Source organism: Hippopotamus amphibius, chromosome 4, assembly GCF_030028045.1.
Source record: "Hippopotamus amphibius kiboko isolate mHipAmp2 chromosome 4, mHipAmp2.hap2, whole genome shotgun sequence".
NCBI classification, from domain to species: domain Eukaryota; kingdom Metazoa; phylum Chordata; class Mammalia; order Artiodactyla; family Hippopotamidae; genus Hippopotamus; species Hippopotamus amphibius.
In genome coordinates, this window is record NC_080189.1 from 165,462,805 (window position 1) to 165,487,358 (window position 24,554).

At 35.4% G+C, this 24,554-nt stretch overlaps 1 protein-coding gene across 5 annotated transcripts in view; it reads right to left on the reverse strand.

Moving 5' to 3' along the window:
* The window catches only part of CEP128 (centrosomal protein 128), a 437,525-nt gene that overhangs the window by 27,366 nt on the left and 385,605 nt on the right, over nucleotides 1-24,554 (reverse strand). For 4 of the 5 annotated variants that reach the window (XM_057733202.1, XM_057733203.1, XM_057733201.1 and 1 more), the window contains 3 exons: nucleotides 18,443-18,520; nucleotides 15,122-15,235; nucleotides 2,772-2,880 (listed from right to left, as the gene is read on the reverse strand). In XM_057733202.1, the coding sequence (XP_057589185.1) occupies nucleotides 2,772-2,880; nucleotides 15,122-15,235; nucleotides 18,443-18,520 (301 nt within the window). Of the gene's footprint in view, nucleotides 1-2,771; nucleotides 2,881-15,121; nucleotides 15,236-18,442; nucleotides 18,521-24,554 lie in introns of those variants that run through there. The other variant, XR_009053322.1, reaches the window with a different exon arrangement.

A 24,554-nucleotide genomic window follows, 5' to 3' on the forward strand; every position in this document is an offset into this window, starting at 1 on the left:
TAAACATTTACTTCTCCTTCTTGGAGGTGCTCCCACAAAAGAAAAAACTGAAACTAGCAGAGGAAGGCACGGGATGGTCCAAGAAACAAGAATATCCATCCACACAGGAAGAAGGGGAAGAAAAATCTCAGGACAACAGCTGTGCAACAGCTATTTGTTGGGTGAGCCCTAGTCATCTGCCCTACTTCTGGTCTTTGTTCTGTTTTCTTTGTTCTCCCATCTCAGGACTCTCACTAATCAGGTACTGTCCCTCTTGTATTGATTTTCTGAATATCTTATGTTTTCTCTCCTATTGTCTCATTCTTTTTTTCTTTATCTTCTACTTTCTTTGTAGGTTTCTCAACTTTGTTTTCCACCTTTCTAGTTTATCATATTTTAAATTTCTGAGACTTCTTTTCCTGTGTTCCTTTTTCATAGCATCTTGCTCTTATTTTTACTAGATGCACTATTTTCTCATCTCTCTGAGGACATTAATGATATTTTTAAGACATCTTCTGTTCCCTGTATTATCAAATCACTGTAGGCTCCATTTTTCTCTTTGTTGATCTTGACAAATCTTCTTTTTAATTTTGGAGCTTCAAGAAAAATTATAGGACAGTTTTCTATAACTAAGCTGAAGGTGTTTGTGCTACAAAAATGGAGAAGTATTCAGGGTGATTCTAATTTACTTCCAAAATACTACATCATGAAAAACAGAAAATTCAAAGTTCATCAGAAAAGCAAATAAGAATAAACATTATTTCTAGAAATAAGTTTATTAAATCACTTAAAATGATTTACAATAGGTACCTATAACTAAACTTTTTAAAGTGTCCTTAAAAACATGAAAGTAGGTATGGGAGGAAAATCATAAAACAAACTTGTCAAAAAGAATAGTAACATATAAGGCTATGTATACATAAACAAGTAATTTATCAATAAATTAATAAAGAGGTTTACTTTTTAAGCTGATTTTTTCAGTCAGTTTATACAGTATAGACCATAAGTATTTTCTTATCCAAATTATATTCTCAATATTTTTTCCTATTCTTATTTAACTTTATTTCTTTTTGAGCCAGTGTATTTATATAGAAACCTATAGCAGCCTTTAAGTAGCATATCTTAGAGAAATGATCAGGGCTAGTCATGAAATGCTACTGAATGAAAAGCTGAATACAGTTGCTTTTATTGCCTGTCATTAAATACAATTCTAAAAATTTTCATGTTTTCCTCTTAATGTCTTCGAACCATTTTCTTCTGGGTACCTTTCTAGGGAGACTTATGAAAGTCATAATGGCAAAATTAAATACCAGGAGAACAATGACCTCTGTGCTCATATCATGGTGCTGTTTCTTTCTAGGCTCTTACATGTCTTAACAGATGGGACACCATGATGTTTGATGGTGCTATGTCCCCACCCTCCTCCTCTTCCATGTTTACATACATCAAACAGGAAATTTTTCCATTGCTTAATATGTAAACTAAAAATGTTGTCCTATGTGTATATCACATTCTGCAGTACCATAACCAACCTGAGATATGATTCAAATTGCAGGGTGACTGCCAGATTAGAATAGCAGAGTATTTATGAAAATATATAAAATCACTTGGTAAAATGGTTAGGACAGGAAAGGGAAAATGCTTAGCTTTTGCAATAAAATCATCATGATATCATGGGAGCCAAACCATTTTCAGAACCGATAAATATTTATTCATTGAATCCATGAATACAAATCAGCAAAAATGAGAATTATCATTTTTGTATTTGCCCTTCTTCCTTGTGGCTAATTTTGATATTTTATTTTATAGCTAGTTTTTTTAAATGACAGCGTTACCAAATTGAATGTATAAACTCTATGTCCAAGGAAAACTGAAGAGCTAAATGATTATCTAAGTAAGAATCTATTAACATTTGAGTCCCAGATGGCTTGGATAAAAGTGGACTTAAAATAAAAAAACTCATACACTCATTCATCTAATATTAATTGAGCATTTACTATGTGCCAAGTTCTATACGGGGTGCTGAGGAAACAGTGGTGCATAAGACAGACATTGCTCCTGTCATCACAGAGTTCACTCTCTGGTGAAGAGAAGAATCAGTAAACAAAATGTCATTTAAATAGCAAATAATTCCATAATTATTATGAGAAAGATTTTAAAGGAAAATTGTAATGCATTGTGGGCACTCAGAAACCATACTTAAAACTGGGAGTTCTGAAGGCTTCTTTAAGGACATTATATCCAGGCTGAAGCATAAGTGATGGGAGGTGGTATCCTGGGTCAACAGACTCACACCTTGTTAATGTGTGTGACATTTTATCAACATTTACACTGTATTACTCACAGAATGAAGTCTAGACGATAGTAGTTTTCATATCCTTACTCTTGGCACAAAATTAGGTATTTCTGAATAGTCCTATGCAAAAAAATTCTACTTTTTGATGACCTGAATTTTATTACAATACCATCTAACTTCCTTACCCACTTATCCACAGTTACTAGCAATCTCCATGCCAAAAAAAATTGCTTAATTAACATTATTACCTTGGGTGATTCATTTTAAGTTTTTATGAGAAGTGTAAGGTCTAAAAAGAAGGGATTCCCTATATTTTTAGTAAGTTGGGTAATATTATAAGTGTACTTGGGTATTATTTGTATGATTCATAATGAAAAAATTTTCAAACTTACAACGCGAACATTACTATCATGTATTGGCCTTACACTTTAATCTTTCCATGAGTTGCATTTTCTTAAATCCAATTTAATAACTGGTACCAGACATCATTACTTACAGTTCAAGTGTGAATATCGTGGACTAGACAGGAAGCGACTGTGATCCTGCCAAGAGGATGACTGATCTAACCCATGAGCTTGAGAACTTTCAGCAAAGTTTCTGTCATTCTAAAAGAGAGAGCATGGCACTTCAGTTCAAATCACTGCAAAACGTAAGGCTCGGGATTCACTTAAATGTACTGAAAATAAAATTGAAGCTTAAGATATAAGCTATGTTATACCACAATTTAATAGAATTATAATCCTTGGAAAAATTAAATATATGGATGTTAAAGAAAATATGAAAAAAAGAGAGAGAAGGAAATCACCCTAGCCATAACAGCATGACGTATTTCTTTCCAGTCTTTTTTTCCTGTGGATAAGATTTGTAAATATTGTTGTAAAACTCTGTGTTCTTTGTTTACATTTAATAATGTAAACATTTTAAATGTCATTATATTAACCTTTAGCTTATGTCACTCATATACTGTCTAGTGAATATACTATGCTTTACTCAGGAATTAATTTTCTGGGCATTTCAGTGGTTTCCAATGTTTTACTCATATAAATAACACTGTGAGAAATATCTTTAAATATATAACCTTTCCCATATTTAGGACTATTCCTTATGACAAATTCTTGGGTGGAAATACTGGGTCAGTAAAAATAATTTGATGTTTTTAAATACATTTACCTAGACTGCTTTCCATAATGATTATACAAATACGCTTACTCATTCAACAAATATTTAATACAGAAACAAAAATGAATACGGAAAAGGCCCTTCTCCTCATGGACTGTATGAATGTGTCCTTTTCTCCAAATCTTAGCTGAAAAAGGGAATTAAGGAATTATATCTTTCAATAATTTTACAAATTAAATAGGTTAAAAAACAGGTGCTTTAATATATGCTTCCTTGATAAAAAACATTACAATTTTTTTCTCTTAAGTGTTTCTAATTATTTACTACACAGCAGTTTTTCTTTCTTGCACTCATTCATTCATTCATTCCTTCAACAATCGTTTATTTGGCACCTACCATGTGCTGGTCAAAGAGCAAATAAAACATTGGTGTATATGATCATGAAAATTTCAGGACTGCAGGAGAGAAAGGAGTTAAACTATACAAAACACAATATAGTTAAAAACTATGATAAGAGTTATGAGAAGAATAGGAAATAATAGGAAGAACTACATTTAGATTTGGGGTTCAGAGAAGTTCCCTCTGGGAGGTGATATTTAAGGCGGTAATATGAATGCTGAGTACGAATCAATGAATCAGCCAGGTGAAAACTCATAGGTGGAGGACGGAAAAGTGGGAGGGAACGGGGAGCAGAAGGGTGATCAAGGAGTGGTGTTCTAGAAGGGGCTGAGGTAAGAAAGAGTCGGTGTGTCTGAAGAACTGAAGGAAAGCCCATGGCTTACACATGGAGCCTGGGGAAGTGGTTACAGTGAGATCCAGAGGTGGGATTTGGGTTTTGAGGAGACAAATGACATGCTTTGATTTGTATTTCTCAAAGATTACTCTGGCCTCTTTGTGGAAAGCAGACCGGAGCAGCACAAATGTAGAAGTGGGAACACCAGCTAAAAGACTGCAATTGAGGATGACTGTGGGGTCAAAGCAGAGAAAGGGATGAGGAACGGTGCCAAAGATTTTAGATGAAACAACTGCTGGCTAGGTGGCCTAAACAGATTCTTCAAAACAGTAAGGCCTCACGTAGCATGACTATCTGATGAATCAGTTGTGTTCTCTGCACTAAGTACCAAGTTTTATTTCTTTGCCACATATATATACCTATACAAATGCAAAAGAAAGGTCCAAAAAGAATGTGCGCACGTGTGCCCACGCACACACAAAAATTTGTAAAAGACCCATTTATTCTGAGCTAAAAGCATGGACATAATCCTAAAATGACTTAAGATCATCAGTTTTCATATATCAAAAGGGAGTTTAGGTTCATTTAAGATGAAAGCCCTGAGGTGATTTATAGTTTTCACTAACTGAGAATTTCATAAGAAACTGGAAGTCATTCATTACAGGACTGCTGGAAAGGAAAGGATATGCAGTTGACCCTTGAACAATGCAGGGGTGAAGGGCATCGACCCTCTGCACAGTCAAAAATCCGCATATAACTTATAGTTCGTCCTCTGTATCCATGGTCCTGCATCTATGGATTCAACCAACTGTGGATTGTGTAGTGCTGTAGTATTTACTACTGAAAACAATATGCATATAAGTGGACGTGTGCAGTTCAAATACATGGTGTTCAATGGTCAACTGTATTGAACTTTCCCTTTTTCTACATATGAAAAAAAAGACATGTGAATGGTTGAGTAAGTCAACAGTTTTAAGGGAAAGTGGTAACAGTCCCAAGTTGTATGTACATATGAACACAGTGCCAAAATATATGAAGCAAAACTGATAGAACTATAAGGAGAAAATAGACAAAACCATGATTATAGTTGGAGATTTCAACATTCCTCTCTCAGTACCTGATAAAATAGTAGGCAGAGAACCAGTGAAGACGAAGAAGACTTGAACAGCACTACTGGCCAACTAGACCTGATTTACATTTATAGAATACTCTACCCCAAAACAGCTGATTACGAGTATGTTTCAGGTGTGCATCCAACATTCTCCAAAACAGACTACACACTGGGTGGTAAAAAAAATTTCAGTAAGTTTAAGATGACTGAAATTATACAACAGAAGCCATCTAACCACATGGAGTGAGAGAAAAGCAACAACAGAAGGATATCTGAAAAATTCCCAAATATTGAGAAATTAAAGGACGTACTTCTAGATAACTCTTGGGTGGGTCAAGGTAGAGATCAAAAGAAAAATGAGAAAATATTTTAAATATATGAAAAGAAAAGCAGAATTTATCAAAATTTGTGAGAATTAGTTAAAACAGTGTTTGGAGGGAAATGTATAACATTTCATATATATATTACAAAAGAAGAAAGGTCTCAAATTGATAATCCAAGTTTCCACTTTAAGAAACTAGAAAATGAAGAGCAAAAAATTAGACCTAAATTAAGTAAAAGGACGGAAACAATAAAGCCAAGGGCAAAGATCAATTAAATAGAAAGCAGAGAAGTAGTGAAAAAATGAAACCCATTACTGGATTTTTTGTTGTTGTTGTTTTTTAAGAATCCATAACATTTAAAAACCTCTACTGAGATTAATTAGGAAAAAAAGATGGAAGATATAAATTGCCAATATTAAGAATGAAAGAGGAATATTACTAGAACACCTGTAGACATTAAGAAGGTAATTAGGAAATATTATGAACAGCTCTGCCCATAAATTAGACAACTTAGATAGAATGAGTATAAATAAACTGCCTTAATGTGTGTCATCCAGTAGTTCTACTTCTAGGCATCTATATTAGGTTAATAAATTAAAAATATGGACAAAAATTTTTATACCAAGATGTTTATCAAGTGATTACTTACAATAGAAAAAAGCTGAAATTAACCCTAAATTTCCAACAATAGGAGATAAAGTAAACTATAGTAGAACCATAATCACAAGGATGATAGAGAAAATTCCTATATATATATATATATATATATATATATATGTGTATGTTACATGAAAAAAGAAGGAAATAAAATTATCAACAAATGGTGATTTCAATATAAAAAGATATTTATAAGTAAGAGCTGGGAAACATATGCCTTTAAATTAGGCAAAAAGGTTTTTTAAAAATATTTGTTGGATTATTCATTTTCTTTTTAATTTTTTCTGTATTTCCTAAATGTGCCACATTTTTAACTGTCATATGCCAAGAAGCTGGTTGTATAATTTAAAGTCTAAGTGGTTCTTTTTCTGGTAACAGAAAAGATATATTCTATGCTTTGATGCCAACTGATTTTGTTTTAGAAATTTAAAACCACACCTTGGGAAAAATGACTAGGATTTGACTATCCTTGTGCACTTCATCCTTCCTCTGGGAGGCACATTTTGAGGCTGTCATTCATTGCATCATCTGCTTCATTCAGCAAGATGCTCAGACCTACACCTCTACTCCTGTCCTTTCTCACTGTCTTTCTCAGTCCAGGTGTCAACTGGCAAAATGTAAGTGTGTTTCCTTTTTCTTATTTTTTCCTTTCTCATACTGGCCCGTAATCATCTAAGCATCTGTTAGCAGGAAACCATTTATTACGCTTTTCTCTTTCACATTTTACATAGGAACCATGATTAAATGGAGATTTTGAGCATTGATTGAGAGCATAATTCTCCTTTCTATCTGTGTATCTTCCAACTTTCCCCAGGCATTTAATATTGCACATCTAAACTATAATAGCCAGATTCATGGCTCTGCCTCTAGTTGCCCCATGTCAACTCATTCTAAAGCAGCTGTTGGGATACATCTGGGACTCAATGAACAGCTGACCCTTGAACAACACAGTTTTGAACCGTGTGTGTCTACTTACACACAGATATTTTTTTCAACAGTAAATACTATAGTACTACATGATCTGCTGTTGGTTGAACCCAAGGATGCAGAACCGTGGATGTAGAGGGCTGACTACAAGTCAAATTTTCAACTGTACAGAGGATCGGTGACCCTAACTCCCGAGCTATTCAAGGGTCAGCTGTATGTCTTTAAGTTCCAAAATTTTATAAGTCTTCAAAAGACTGTCAGAATCTCCAATGTTACCTAATGAAATAACTAATGAAATAAATATAACTAATGAAATAAAACCCAAAAGAACACACTAAATAAATATTTCAAGATCCCTTTGAACAATCAACATACTAGAATATGAAAACGATATCTTCGTATTCTCCAATTATACATTGATATTTAATTCGTGGAATTTCTATGTAAGTAAATTTTATAGGGTGACCATAAGATGACTGTTTCTAATTCCTACCTGTTTTTCAATTAAATACTTAAATATTAAAAAGGAAGTACTGACTAAAAAGGAAGTATTGCTTAAAAAAGGAAGATGCTTTGCAATTTTCTTTGTAATCCTAGCTTTTGCTTTTTGCCAACTCTTACATCCTTAGCACAGCGACCTATTTTTATTACTGTCTTAAGTCTCAACAAGCTATTTAGCCAGAATTCCCTGCAAAAATTCCACTGGGTGAAGGAACTTGCATTTTCTAATATTTTCCCTGGGTTTCTTCCACTTCTCTTTCATAACCCACATTGTAATTGACTTCTTAAAAGTTGTTCCAACTCGACTAAATCTTTTTGCTAAACTGATCTCTAATGATTAATATTTAATGATGCCCACCAAGTATTTTTCTCTCAGAAATATTAAAAGTTCAAAGTTTATAAGACAAATGATGCATTTAATGTTTAAAAAAATTTTAATTTATCCAACTCTTCCCCCAGAGAAAGGGGAAAAACACTTGTGTGTTTCTGAATCTGTGGCAGAAATGTTTTCCTGAATTTGTCTCTAGCCTAACAATGCACTGTTCCCCTATTTGTTCCTCACACTTAATTCCCAGTTCTCCACCAGTGCTCAAAAAAACTTAACCTCTTCCTCAGTAAACATTATTCCTATTTGAAAGTTCAATCTGGACAGATAGTTTACTTAAAGCCTGCCCTCCATAACTCAATCTGTATGGCTGCTATTATACAGCTTTCAACCTCCATGAGGGTGGGGCTTTGATCACCTCTTTCTACCTACCCATCCTGATATTCCACAATTTAGCACAGTGCCATTTGCATTAAGGAACTCAATAATGATCATATATAATTATTCTTGACCAAAGTACAGAAATGAAAGTTTGTTATGTGGAAGTTGGTAAGTAGGAGGCTGTTACTCTCACATTCTCAGTTTCTTCATGTAAGAAAATGAGGGTGCTGGACCAGATCATTTCCTAAGATTTCTCAGCACTAACATTTTCTAATTCTAATCTACCCAAGCAGAACCAATGACCAACCAGTACATCTAAATACGCAAACTGTCTTTTCCAAATTTACACCATAATACTATAAACATGAAGCCACCCTCATCCACAGATGAACAGACTCATGAAGATACTGTGTTACATCAGGCAATTTGATGAATTTACCTTTATCCAATTGATATTTTATGGTATAAAATTTAATATTACTAATGACTCACTAATGAAAAAGAACATACTCAGTTTTTGTTTTGTTACTCATTTTGGACTTGGCTCTATATGACTTTAATCCATTTTCAGAAACCAAATATATTCACAGTGGGTAGAAATTCGCCATAAACAAGGATACTCAAAAAGATGTGTCATTGACTTAAGAAACAAAAACAGAGATGCAAAGATATTTTATAATGATGGTGTCTCACTGGAATCAGTGCTTACCCTCTTAAAGTGATTATTTCAAAGGAAACAATGATTGGATGACTACATTATGACATGTTTATTAAAAACTAATAAGACATTTAATTGGTATTCCTAATTTAGTATCTAGTATTCATATCTAGAATTTTGAATTTGATATGATTAACAATGGTGTCTTTATAGTTAATAATCTCTCTTTTTTTTTTTTATTATTTTTTTTTTGGGGGGGTACACCAGGTTCAATCAACCGTTTTTATACACATATCCCCATATTCCCTCCCTTCCTTGACGCCCCCCCCTCGAGTCCCCCCCACCCTCCCTGCCCCAGTCCTCTAAGGCATCTTCCATCCTTGAGTTGGACTCCCTTTGTTATACAACAACTTCCCACTGACAATCTCTCCTTTCTTAATGCTCTTGTTGGGTAAATTATTGGGAATGGTGAAGAAAGCACATGGCTTGTTAGGGGAACTGGGTTTGGTAGAGTTTAACTCTACCATTAAAAAAAAATGTGCTCATCTAAGTACCCATGTTGATTCCTAAATAAGCACTTTGGATCCATTGCTGTGTTTAGGTTTTATAAGAAAAGAAAAATCCCAGCTGATTTGGCAACCATTTGTTTAACTTTTAAAGAGCAAGATGCAATCAACTAGTTAAATATTATGGCTGGAAAGTTAGCCTTGATCACTTCAAAAGCATAAAAACTGCTTCAAATTCAGCGTCATTTCATTGCCCACGAGGTTTCAGTTGTGTCCTCCAAACATTACTGGAAAAATAGCAATTAAATTTTTGTTAGAAGCCCATAAAAGGCTAAAGTTAGAAAAAAAGAAAGTTTAATCACCAACTGAGCACGCATTGTGTATTCTGGAGTTAAAGATAAGGCAGACAGACAGTGTCTACCCTCAAAAGTCATACAATCTAGTAGAATAGCATTTCCCAGATTTCAGTATTTACCTATAGTTATACTTACTATTTCTTTTATGTTAACTTAAAGATTAGCCTTGCACCCTAAATCTCTATATAGGAGAGGCTTAAAGGATGGCAAATTGCTTGGGGTGGGGGAAACATGGAGCTATATTTAGGTAGCAGATTACACATGATTTCTTAACAAAGCATGGAGAGAGGTGGTTATAAATGAGATAATTGGGGCATTGTGGGGTTAAAGCTCCCTCAAATTCCCCCATGACTGCCACTACTGTTCCCAAGAAATAGGTGTAAAATTATCTGAATAATACACTGCTGATATATTTTAATAGTAATTAAATAAAAATCATCCATAGTCTTGAATTGCACCAGGAGTTATGCATTGCATGCTTCAGAAACTACAATTGTAGAAGATTTAAGATATGTATAGATATTGCTAACCTTAGAGAGAAAGTGCTAACAGCCATTAATTGCTATGAGCAAAGTATAAACAAACCATGGAGAGGTTCAAGGAGGGAGAAACAGCTTCCAGGAGCAAAGCACGTTCTTACAGCATACACATGCTTACATTGAACAAACATGACAAAGGGCTTTGGCAAACTCTGCCTCCATAACCTGTGCTGAAAGCCATTATCAACACTTCCGCACCTACCTCATTTTATCTGGTAAAACATCTGCTTCTTTAAAAAGAAGCTGCATACTAACTCTTCTACTAGAAATTGAAAATCATGATTTTCTTTTCAGGAGGAGGAGGGATGGGAACAAAATATGCCTTTTGCAATTTTACTAAAAAATCCACTGCTAATTAAAACCATATATTTAGCATGGGTAGAGAGCAAAAAGGGCAGCTAGCGAATGGGAATATCTTGGACAAAACCATGCTCCTCCGTGAATTCAGATTAGCAATTACTGGGTGACTTTTGAACATTCTGTTCTATTTGAAACAGCTGGGACAGCAAGGAAATCTGTATGTCTTACAGAAACCCAGTTAGGCCTCATGAAAGAGAAGCTGTGAAATACTTCTGTTGTCTACACAGAGACAATGTTGTGTCAGATTCAGCTTTGAACTGAATTCTAAATATAAACTTTTAGACCAGGCTTTGTCCAGTTAACTTGGTAAGCTTGGTACAATATTACATTAGCTCTCAGAAACTGTGGACACTGGTCCTGCTGAAAATCTCAATAGGTTTCTAGAAATCTGATCATTTTGGTCCTGGTGATTGCCAGGGAGTAAACAGTGGGAGATGGTTCTCTTTCTGGACTGAAAGAGAACCTGACTTGTACACTTTCTGCTACACTTCCCCTCTACCAGCAGTGCAGTCATGTTGGATGTCTCACTGCCTTCTGACATCAGCAACAACATGAGAGCAGCCAGCTGCCAACATGGTTCTGCTATTCCAACAGCTATTTGTCTGTCAACAGTAATACAGTCAGCGTTCTACAATTGTAATGCTAATAGTGATCCTTTTCCAAACAGATGTGGATAAATCACTTCCCTGTACCTTGTCATCAAAAGTCTCTTTTCAAAAGACTTTAGAGCATCTTTCTTCTCTGAACTCCCACTGCACTTTATTAGGGTCACCTTTCCAGCATCTGTCCTTTTCTCCTTTGCACTATAGTTATTTGTGTGAAGACTCTGAACCCCTAATGACTGGTCATGATTTTTCTGATTATGCCATCATTCTCTCCAGCTTCCAGCACAGTGCCTTGTACACAGTGGAAACTCAATAAATGTTTGCTGAATGTTGTATTTAACAACAACAACAAACTTCAATATCTTACAATTAGAACAGAAGCTCTAAAAGGCAGGGATCTTTCTTTTGTTCACTGATGTGAGTCCCATGGGCCTACAAAATTCCTGGCACACAGCTGAAACAATAAATATTTGTTGAGTGAATGGACAGTATTATGACATTACAAAGAGCTTGCGTAGTATGTATTTGATAAATAAAGAAAAGAGAATATTTTACATAATGTGAAAAGGAAGTAAGAATAGATTGGTAATTTCTCCTTTCTCTAGACCAGGAGTTGGCAAACTTTTCCCATGAGGGCCTGATAATAAATATATCAGGCTTTGTGGGCCATATAGCTTCTGTTGCAACTACCCAATTCTGCCACTCAGTGTGAAAGCAGTCACAGACAACACATGAATAAATACATGTGGCTGTATGCCAATAAAACTTTACTTACAAAAGCAGTCAGCAGGCAAGATTTGGCCCATGGGTGGTAGTTTGCCAAATTGTGCTCTAAAACAACTGTGCAAGAATTATCTATAAGGATTAAGATGACTAGATACCTATTCCCTACTTGAAGACCATGCCTTCTGCATATTTATACATCCTGCCACTTCCACCTCCAACAGGTAGTGCAGTGCTTTTGCCATATGGTATCTGTACAGTCTATGTCTGTTGCATTAAACTGAATCCTACACTAATTGATTTCCTGGAACCACAGTTCTCACTAGAACCAATGAACTCAAGTGCCTTTTCTTTGAACTCTGTCCTAGAAAAATATGGGAGAAGTTAAGAGCTGCTGAAATAATGTCTTATAAAACTAATGTAGTAAATGCGACGTCTTATCCCTTGATAGAAAGTCTCAATGCCTCTTATTTGAAGCATTTTCTTCAAGATGTCAATAGTTAATCAGAGCTAGCTTTTCTGATTATCCATGAAGCCAAGAAATTAAGAACTTTTTCACTGCCCATATGAACATGTTTCTTTTGAAGCTGCCTCCCCTCTCTTTCTTGATAAATAACTTATTTTCATAAAAAGCATATAAGCAAATGATCATTGGTATCTATGATTCACAAAAAATGTGCTCTCACATTTTTATCAACAATGACTACAAAAAATGTGATATTCCCATGAGTTTTGCATTAGAACACTGCACTATTTCAGGCCAGACATCTGCTTCACATGATAGTAATCTACATATTCATCACTGAAATGGATCAACACTTAAAAATGTTTAAGTACTATTAATGTGGAACAAGGTCATCATAAAATATGCTTTGTGGCTCTTTCCTGTGTTTGTACTGCCTATTTGCAAAATTTTCAAACTTATTTCTCAGTTTGATAAGTGTTGGCCTCACAAACAAGGCTGGATTTCCTCTTCAGCTGCAAATGTAATTTTAAAGAGAACTCCAATGAGATTACTTGCTGAACATGTTAAACATTCATAGCTTTGCCATATGCTGCTATGGAAATTGCATTGATTTATAGCAATTTGGGTGCTACTAGATAGCACTGACTCACCTGATATCGAATCTAACTGTATTGGGAAATAATGTTTTAAATGTTTCATTTGCATCGAGACCTCTATTGAACTAAGAGGCATATATATTGTGTTTATGTACTTTTGGAGACAACTGATTTCTATAAAGATATAGTCCCTATATTTGGTGACTTCTAACAATATTAAGGAGTATCAGGTCCAAATTTACACTATAATAGCCTGGTGGTCAAGGATATAGATTCTTGAAGCCAGGCAGATTTAGTTTTGAACCACTAATTCAACCAGCAATTCAACCACTTAATTGCTTTATAACCTTGTTTTCTTCAATGGTAAAAAAGGAAAAATAATGGTGCCAACCTGACAGGGTTGCATGAGGGTTAAATAAGGTAATGCACATAAAGCATGAGACATACAAAAAGAGCAATTTTATGCAGTTGGTTCTAATATATGCTCAATAATGAGTAATTATTATTAGCTATTGTTACCTAAGCCTTGCGCTTCTGTGTAAAGTTAATGGCACTCCTTTAAGTGGTGGAGAAATGCTTGAGTATATGGGACCTGATGAGAATGTTCGAAGACAATTTAGTGAATTTAAAATTTGCCGTATGAGACAACGAGGTCACTACCATAGTAAATAACACCAATATAAAAAGCAACAGTAAAAAAGCACAAAGTCATAGGATGGCCTCTTTACAACAAGGGTGTAAATAACATGGCATAACTGCGCTAAGTATTTGTTTGAGATGGGCAAGTGAAGTGCTCATTTTAAGCATGCTAGGGAGGACTTGTGTAAATGCACAGTGTCTTCATAGCCACTGAGCATTCTCTCCAATTACATTCAGAGGAGGGAAGAAGCATCTTAAAAATAATTATATTTGGCTGAAATAAGTGAAAAGATACAGTGTAATGAATATTCATACATACTGAAGTTTGTAAGAATATAAAAAGCTGAAAGAACCTTTAGCTTTTTAAATTTTCTACATCAGCTTGGTGGGTACATTAGAATATAGATGGATTCTCTCTGGGTCAGTGTTCTCAGGGGGACAATTTTGCCCTCTAGGGGATGTTTGACAATATCTGGAGACACACTTAGATGCCACAACTTGGGATGAGGAATGCTACTGGTATGTAGTGAGTAGATTCTTAGGGATGCAGCTAACATCCTACAATGCACAGGACAGCCTCTACCACAAAGAATTATCTGGCACAAGTGTCACTAACACTAGGGTTAAGAAGCCCTGCTCTAGGCTAATAACTGTTCAAGGTCAAATGAGTTTAAAGTCACCCATATCCCACATGGATCTTGGACAGACTCTAGGGAATGGTAGGCTTTTTGTCAATATAGTCAAATCTTCCCAGCCTCCTATGTTGGTTCCACACTAGTGAACCACAGGCGGAAGTAGTAGTATGGAGTTCTTATCCTCATGAAAAGAATGACTATAAATGCCAAGGCTATGAAATACTATGTTACTTCACCTACTGGGGGACTTCAGCACTGAGAGTAGTTGGACTAACATATTGAGGAGGGCCACCATCCACACTAAGCCTCTGACCAATCAAGAGACCACCACACTAAGCCTCTGACCAATCAAGAGATCAGAGGTTCCCTGGCTCAGGATTTCTTAAGCAGCATCAATTCCTACAGACAAACCACATATTAAGCAACAATGGCAAAAAACTTAAAGATTAGCTTTCAGGTGAAATTATAAGTTTAAGTGAAGTTAAACTTATAAACTAAAGTTATAAGTTATAAACACAAGTTATAAGTTATAAACACAGTTTTTAGATTTTTATTCTCTACATCTACAAAATTCAAAATCGATCTTCTACATCAAGAAATTTCTTTTATAAGTAGTACCCTTAGAAAGCTGTAGCCACAAACATGCGTAACGCCCAAAGACTGAAAGTGTATATAAAGGACATTACTTTGAAGCTTTGGATTCTGTACTTGGTGTCATCCAGGTGCTGCTGAAGAGACTCTCTGTGAACACTGTTCTTAGAATATCTCCCATCAGTTCTGTCGGATAAACTGCGGGAACCCTGCAGAAACAACAAAGGGTCTAAACTGGTAGATAAAAGAAAAACCTGTGCTTGAAATCAAAATAAGAAAGTTTTGATACATAGATAATAAACCATTATAGGTGTTTAGAGAGATATATAGAGGAATCATAGGTTCCCAAGGATAAAGAAAAACATGATCACTTTGGATGCTACCATAAAAATAAAAACAGGGTCCCACATTGGTTATTTGCATTTTTTTCACCACTAGTCCCCATGTCAATCTGAAATGACTGACACACTAGTTGAACGAAGGGAAAAAGGTTTAATTATCAGTGAGTTGTCCAAAGATGGAATTTAATGACACCATGCCACTTCTGGATATTGTATACTATCTCTTGGAATAGTACTTGGCATCTAAATAGTCTCTTGTTCAACATTCTGCCTTTTAACTATTATATCACGTAGATTTTTAAACCTAAGGATAGCTTGTCTGCTCTCAAAAGCATAAAAAAATTCAGGTACTAAATTAAGACAGAAAAAGTTTCCAGGGCCTGCCTGCCTTCCTTTCTATTTTTTCCTTCATTTTGGAGAGAGGATAGAACACAGAAAATAAGTCACCACAACCAGTTATTTAGACATTTCTATCATGAATCAGGGAGAAATTAGAATAGAATTAGGGCAACTGATTTTCATATGTAAGAAAAATCACCTATGGGATTTAGTTCCCCAAATAGCCCCCAAAGAACTTTTTTGAATGTTCAAACTGGAAGGTGTATTAGAATTCCAAAATTCTCACTTTTATTAAAAAAAAAAAAAGTTACAGCCCAGGTAAGTTAAGAATGACCTGTCCAAGGCTAGGCAATCTATGGCGGATTGGGCTTGGAATCCAATGCTATTCCCTATCCTCCATATCAAATAGCTAATGTTTAACTATAGGATGGTGGAGTTGAACCGCTAAAATAAGGAAAAAAAAAATGAGAGAGAGAGACTATGGCACCTTTGAATAAGAATAAAGTCAAGACCATCTAAATAAGATGAGGTTTGTATTGATATTTAAGTCATAGACTACAGTATTGCCCCAAAATATGTGAAATGCATTTTCACATATATGCTAGTGATGCTGCTGTGAGGAGGAACAACAGAGATAATATTGTTCAAGCCTCTCCTTTTATGGATGAGGAAATATATCCCTGAGATATTAAGTGATTCTGTCTGATGCATGAGTGTGGAACAGAACTTAGGCCTTTGAACTCTTGTTAACACCATACTGAATTTTAGAAAGTTTTAGGGGAGTGAAAAATATAATCTATGTCTAATAATCTAAAGGCTTTGTATATTTTTATTTAAGGCTATTTTCAGTTGTCTTCCTTAAATTGATTACATGACCTCTTTTTAATCATACAGATGGCTTTAGAGAACATATAGAATGGGTTTCAAGCTAGAGGCAGTAGGACAAATCAGATGGGCTTTGCTGTAAATACAGAGAATTAGATCGTAGATTTATCTAATCTACATACCCCAAGCTTTAGTTTTCTGAGCTGTAAAATGGGGGGAAATAATGCCAATCTATAGGGTGTCTCTGAGGATTTGAAGAAATGTAAAGCAGTTAGCTACTGCCTGCCACATACACTGTATAATACTTGCTAATGAACTCCTTTCCATTTTAAAGGCAAAGGTTTCAATTTTAATGACTAATACTGGAAAGTACAATTCTGAATTTCGAAAAATGCTGTTCCTAAAAATTTCACTATATAGGCCCCTTCCTGTGTGAGTGTGTGCACATATAGGCTAGACTTGTAGATAAGCACTAGCCCATATGATGAAAAATAATAAAACATATTTTGGCAATAGTAGAGAACACAACTTTTACATTACCGTTACGAACATTCTGTTTAATGTAGACCACTGAGGGGAAAATGAGCTGTCACTGGACGCTGAACTTTCTTTTTTCATGCTGGTATAAGACAGACATTAGTTTTTCAGTGACACATGCCACCTGTCTCTAATACCTTCTCGTGCCTGCCCTTCATTCCCTTAGATAATTTCTATTAGCTAAAGAGAAAAAAGTGGAAATGACCTGGGTGCAACATATTGTCTGCTTTCCACACTGGGTCATATAAAGGTGAACAGAAACTATATCTTCTTGAACACTGGTTTCATAACTCTTTGGTACAGATTTGTACTGAAAATATGTAATTAAATCATGAGAAAGAATTGAAACTTCAGTAAAATATACTAGAAGCACTTGGTTTTATTCTGTAAGTGATAGTCTAGATTTCTAGATGTGTCAGCTCAACCCTAGATCCCACTCAAAACTGTTTAGTTACTGAACTAGCAAAATACACTTAATGAAATTTTAAGATAGTGTAGAACTTGAAAGCTGTATCATATCAGAACCTCCAATACATCAATATGGCGTGATCTGGCTATATTTCTTATTCACTATATCCTCAAATAATATGCTAGAGAGTTAAGTGGAACCTAAATATAAGTTATATTTTAAATTCAACATGAAATAAACAGTTAAATGGTTTTCAAAGAGAAACTCTCACTTTTGTTCATGCAGGGTCAAGAAATTACAAATCACTAAAATTGTCCATTACACATGCTTCCCTAAGGGGACATGTGAAGATGCTGTCTGGCCTGGACCTTGTCTGGCAGGACTGGGTGGCAGGGTTATATTTACAGTAGGTAAATCCACACATGTAACTAACTGGCTTGATAATAAAATCCTTTGTGGTTAGAGTTCTATCAATAAACAGCACTGGATATAAAATCTAAAATTCTATGTAAATTTGAATTCACATATTGTGATACAGGGATAACCTGTGCACTGTCATATCTCTAAGACAAACAGTACTCTGGAAATATATAATTAAAAAAAAGAAGATAATTCATAAATTAAACTTGCTTATCAAAAAAGTCATATATCCCCAATATAAAGTGTAATTCCTTTTAATTCTTAGGTTTCTCTAAATTATAGCTAAAGCTTTAGGGGGCCAAATGAGCTTCTGGTAACAGGGTAAAAGTCTCTATTTTCCTATATTGTGCTAATACGTGGGTTCCATTATTTTCAATCCTGGCTTCACAGGTATCAATAAGCTCTGATGAGATTGAGTGTTGACAGTCCCCAATGTGTTTTTGTCTCTCCTCCCTCCCTACAATTTTCTTTGCACATCAGGAAGATGTCAAGTGTCCTCACTCAGATAAAAAATACTGAAAAGAGACAAGCCAACTCTTTCTCACTCTGAAGCCTTTGAAATCTTCTAGTAGGCTCAGTTTCTCAGGCACAGACTCCAGATGGTCCAAGGCCACTCGGGTACTCTAGGAAAGAAAACACAAGGCAAGCAAACATTATGAAAAATTGATGAATACTCTCAGAATCCAACTACTAAAAATCTGTTGTACCATTGGTATAAGCAGTTCACGCTGTAGATTCAGAGTCTCTAAGAATGCCTGAGATAAATGCATCTTTCTAAATCAGAAAATTTTTTTTCAAGAAGTATATGAGATGCATTTGCAAGACTGACGAATAAAATCTCCTCCTGGATAACTGCTTACAACTGATATTCTATAAAAATTTCTATAGAGAATTTCATATTAATACTAATTTACCAACCTGCTTCAGTGAACATTAGAAATATATCATAAGGTACTACTAAGAAATAGATGAATGTGCAGTTACTTATCTATGGAGCATATTAGAGATCCTTACATGTTGCCATTATAAAGAAGAAAAGAGCTCTCAACGGTTATTTTAGTTAAAAAGGAAAAGAGCAGTTCTCAAAAAACTTGGAAGAAATATCTGAAATTAAATATTTCCGACAGAAACACAAGGTCCTGTTGATTACAAATAAGTAACTTCTACAGTCTTTGATTAGCTAGTCACTGATTTACAAATACCGATACAACCACTAAGAGGGAATGCTCTGAAAATTATTTCAAAGCAAATGTTGAACTAAGAGGTTAAATGGTAGAATAACCTTGAGACCAGAGACTGTACCATATACACCTCTGTATTCTTGGTCTTTTCACAGGGCAGGCACATAGATATTAGCTTTTACATTTAAAATGCATTGCAATTATTCAGTGAAATAAAGAATAAACTCTATGGCTGGTGCATGGGAAGAAAGTGTCCTGCAAGAACCTGGATGTGTTTGCACAGAGCTGTTGAGAAGTTAGTGACCACCCAATATTCCACATGCTCCTCGATACCTCCCATGTGAACAGTTCTGCACAACAGATTATGAATGAAAGTGATGTGTCACTTCTGGACTGAGACAGTTAAGAGTCTGTGTGATCCCTTTTCCACCTTAGACCCTGCCATAAGGACCCTGGAGGCCACATGTTCCGGATGGCAGAGCTACAAGATAGAGGAGAGCCGCCCACCATATTGGATTTAGTGTGAGTGAAAAATCACCATTTACGGTGTTAAGCTGTAAGATTTCATGGTTTGTTAGTTACCAATGCATAGCATAGAATTTATTGCAAATAATATCTGAGAATTATATAATTTAATTATAGGCTAATCAGGTGGTCAAATGACTTTTTTTTCTTTCTATTTTTTTTTTTTTTTTGGTGGGAGGAGGCTCCAAATTATATGTATGTGAGGGTTTTTCCTCAGGGGGAGTTCAATTCTTTTGGAAGTAGACTGGGTAGGAACTGGTGTTATCATCTGGTATACTCACTTTCCTTTACTCTTCCTATCCCTGCCCCGTCCTGATGCTGTTCTCTGCCTTCACCTCCCACCCAGAGGATAACCTTACAGACAGTGGAGGATCTAACTCTTCCTTGAAAATACTTTCAATGTACTCATTTCCACCCTCTCCTTCTGCAATAAAAGGGTACCACCAGCTCAAAAGCTTTCCAGAAATTCTATAGGGTGAATAAAATCTGCTTTCCATAGCTACTGCCTTAACAGGCATTTGGGCTTCACCTCTGTTATGAGTCACTTTACCCTTTTTCTTTTGAAGTTCTTTGACGTGGCATTATAGATGGTCTAGTGGTCAAAATGTAAACCACTGTTTATATCTCTTTATATTCGTATTTTTCTAATGTGATTTTTGAGAGAAGAGTAGAAACATCCTTACTGCGCCATTTTGAAACTGGAGGTTTTACATGCTGTTTCTTTACGTTCATAACTTTTCAAGTTCCACTTAAACTTCCTTTTCAAGTTCCATTCAAAGGACTTAGTATTTTGTTCCTTCTGCTTAACACATATTAATGTTAGTCTTTTTTGTGGCATGTGCTCTTTGGCATGTTAGTCTTTTTTAAACTGCCATGCATTTTAAATGGCTTCATTTAATTATTTCACATGTAGGAAACATTAATCAAAATGACATGTTTCTTAGAGACAGAATCACAGACATAGAGAACAGACTTGTGGTTGCTGGGGTCAGGGGAGGGAGTTGGGGAGAGATGGACTGGGAGGTTGGGGTTAGTAGATGCAAACTATTTATATATAGAATGGTTAAAAACCAAGGTCCTACTGTATTAGCACAGGGAACTATATTCAATATCCTGAGATATATACCATAATGGAAAAGAATATAAAAAAGAATATATAGGTATAACTGATTCATTGCTATATAGCAGAAACTAACACAACATTGTAAATTCAACTATACTTCAATAAAAAAAAATGACATTTCTTAAAATAGGCCCTAATGTGTAGATTTAGGAGAACTAGTAGTTTTAGCCACTGTATATGCTATATTCATTTAAATAGTAAAATTATAGCTTTCGTCAAGAATTATATTGGTCCTTGAATAGTAAAATACAAATCAATGCGATGGTGATTTTTAAAGCAAAATTTCATGCACTGGATAAAATCTTCTTCATAAATAATGGTTGCAGTACAATTTGTAGTTTTAAAACTTTTTTCATCTCATAACTTTTGTCATTCAAAAGTGACCCTCTGAACCCAGGCTAAATACCTTACACTCATTTGGATCTTAAAATAAGCAAATGATCTCTTTCCCTACTGTAAAGCCAGCAGGTTATGCAAATATTTTTGCTTAAAATTTTCAATCAATCAGGTGATGCATGAAAAAGGTTTTTTCCTTGCATGTTTACACATACTAGTTTATTCTATTTGATTATGTTTGGGGGGTACATATTCAAATGGCTACTTTTTTTTTTTTTTGGTAAACCTTCAACTTTAAAAAATTGCTTGGCTCTTTCTTTCTTAATCAGTTCTTTTTCTACTTCCCTCCCCTAACCCCCTGTGTCTCCATTAACATTTTAATACTTTCTCTTCATCTGCTGTAGTTGTGATTGTTTCATATTCCATTTATGGATTGTTTCTAATTATCTTGCTCAATATCAGACGTACTTTCTGGTACACGTCTTTCTCTTCATCCTTACATTCTAGTCAATCAAGTTACACCAAATGTATATCTGGATACTACAGAAAGGTCCATAAGATGTAGATGGCACACTTTCTGTTCTGCAGGAACTTTTAATTTACTGGAGGGAGAATATGCATATGAAAAGACAGAAGAATTATACAGAGAAAACAGTTAATTGAATTTATTTTAAGGGAATAACATGTACAGATGCTGAGATTTCTAAGGCATCTGCAACAATAAGATATGAAGTAATGAAGATAATGAGTCCAGGCCTGTAGGCATCTCAGGTCTAATAATTTCATGATCAAGTGGTATTTGGGGAGTACATTCATTTTCTGTCCCTTTCTCTCTATATACGCATGTTAGTGTGCTTAAACCTACCACTTTGGCATACAGACTTAAGAGTATGCATATGCACGTCCAAACTCCTTTTTTTGTTTTTTAATGTGAGATTGGCTGGGATTCTGTGATTAGTCTTGTCACATCACATGGCATTTCAAGTTCAAAGATGACTGTGCTGGAGAGACAAGAACTAATAGCAGATGGGAAGTCTAAATAGGGAACTTGCTGGATTTTAGAGATGCCATGAGGACCTACAGCATGTTAGTTCCTAGGGTGAACTATCTCATGCAGAGTCAGGGAAACTTTTTATTTTTTAAGTTGGTTAATTATTTCTGCTTTATATGGTCAAATGCATTAAAGGGCACAGATAAGTCTTCACTGGTAGAATTAAGGGAACAATTTCTCAAGTTTATTAATAATGTCACTAACAAATGACAGGTGCTTAACCTGTCTTTAATTTTCTTAAATCAATTTTCTAAAAGAACGAAATTAGACATTCACAGAGGGGTTTAAAGAGTATTTCTCTTTTGAAAATGTTACAAGATACTAAATTTCATATCTAATTTGAAAACAAAGAGAAATTTACAATTAAGACTCCATTTCATAAACAACCAATACAATACACTGGATATAGTACTTGGTTTATCTCAAAGGCTTAAAGAGCTGGACTTCCAGTGGCCTAGAAAGCAAATGATCAATTACTCCTAATCCTGATTAGTAGGATAATGAAAGACTAACTCTAAAGATGTAATTCAATTTTGAATACAATTCGTAATCCTCATTCTACCATATAATGTAGATACTAAGGTTATCCCCATTTTACAGATTAGGCAACTGAGGACCAGAGTGTAAATAACTTCCTTACAGTCATGAGGTGGCAAAAATGGTATGCAAATCCAAGCAGTCAATGCAGAAATGTCAGTGTTATTATATAAATATTTTCATGGTAGATAACCAATTGAAACGGATAGCAACCAGAAGCTGTTAACAGTGCATGCTTTAGGTAAATTCCTAGTCCCTAGCTAGCTATCAACGCTTAGCAGCCAGAATTTTGAAGATACGTCCTTGATGAGCTTGTTTCTGGAAGTCTTAAGATGAACCCAGGAAGAATTTTATCTTGCCAGTGCTGAAGGGTCTGTGCTCAAGACCATGCATCCAACATACACACAGGCACACGGGGTCAGGACATTCTTTCTGTTGATTAGAGGACCTGGGTGTGAGACTGAGTTTTATGATACTAACACCCCCTTTCCTTTTTTTGTAACATTTAGCACCAGTATAGCACTATCTGTTCACAAGTGGTGCTTCAATAAATGTTGGCCACATAAAGACAAAGGCTGAGTCACCGTGTTCTAATCAACCCTCTGAATCTTGGCCTCCGTATTAAAAACCTAGAAGCAAAAGTTTGCTGTTTCATTTATTTTCTCTAGACTAAGGGCAAGATACAGTGGTAAAAACAACAGTGAAATTCAGAAATCCTGTCTGTTAGGTCTTAACGGCTTTTGCACCTACAGGCATGTTTAGATATCTGTTGGAAAGGTCAATGAATCAGCGGGCAATTTTACTATTCCAAAATTTTCAACACACACCAAACTGCTATGGGGTTGAACAGTTTGTACTGGTCCACAGCATATTTTTCTTTAGGTGTTCCTTTGCTTCAGACTTGAGGGAAACTGAATAATATAGTATGACAACATAAGTAGCAGCTATTAGGAATTAGAAAGGAGCTTCACTGCAATTCTTAGGTTCCTGTCTCCTGTAGAGAAAGCTTATGAAACAAATTCAACCATAGTATATTTTAGCAAATATACTTTTCTTTGTAAAAATGCATGTGTTTATTTTCTTATTAACATATAACAACTACCATTTCCTTATAGTGCTATTGAAATCATACGTTTTGAGGTTTGGTTGATAAATAAAGGCTATGGTGTCTATATTTTTATTTTAAAAATGTTTCTGCATTTTTGGCATTATATAGATGTTAAGTAAATGAGGTTATGAAGAAGTTTATTTGGGTTCAAAAATGCAATTCTATTTCATTTGGAAAGAGATCCACTGCAAAACTTTTTTGACAAATGGCTGAAAGATGGTAAAAGGACCTGAGTAAACAGGGAGAGGAAGAGTGAGATCATAAAAAGGGGAGACTGTCTGCCTTTTCACTTGTGGCGACTCGATCCAGCACAGCTGTATCGGCTTCATACGGTCCTCTTTTCATCCAAACTGTATAAGACACTTTCTGGAACCAAGTGAAAAAGTAGCAGAGACTAGGCTGGCAAAATCATTTTGTAGACACACATCCTTCAAAGAGCCCCGGAGCTCAAAGTTGTGTGGATTTCTTGGAATATCAGAGGAGTCCTCTATTTCCAGATTGGCACTTTTGATACCAAGCAGGACACTGTGGGGCTCTGGGGCCCAAAAGCCTTTCTGTGCTCCCCATTTCTTGATTACAGGAAATAGGCTTCATTCAGCCTCCATGACTTTCCCTAAGTTCCAAGAACCTCCAATGTGCAGGTTCAAACAGTTGCTACTTAGGGAAGGGAGGGGATGTGGAGACAAGGAGGGGTCAGTAAAGAGAAACAACAGTGCAGCCTTGGGGCGAGGTCCTGGTTCCCCATCCAGGGATGTATATAACAATATCTTTGAGCTATTTTTTGAAACCCCCACCA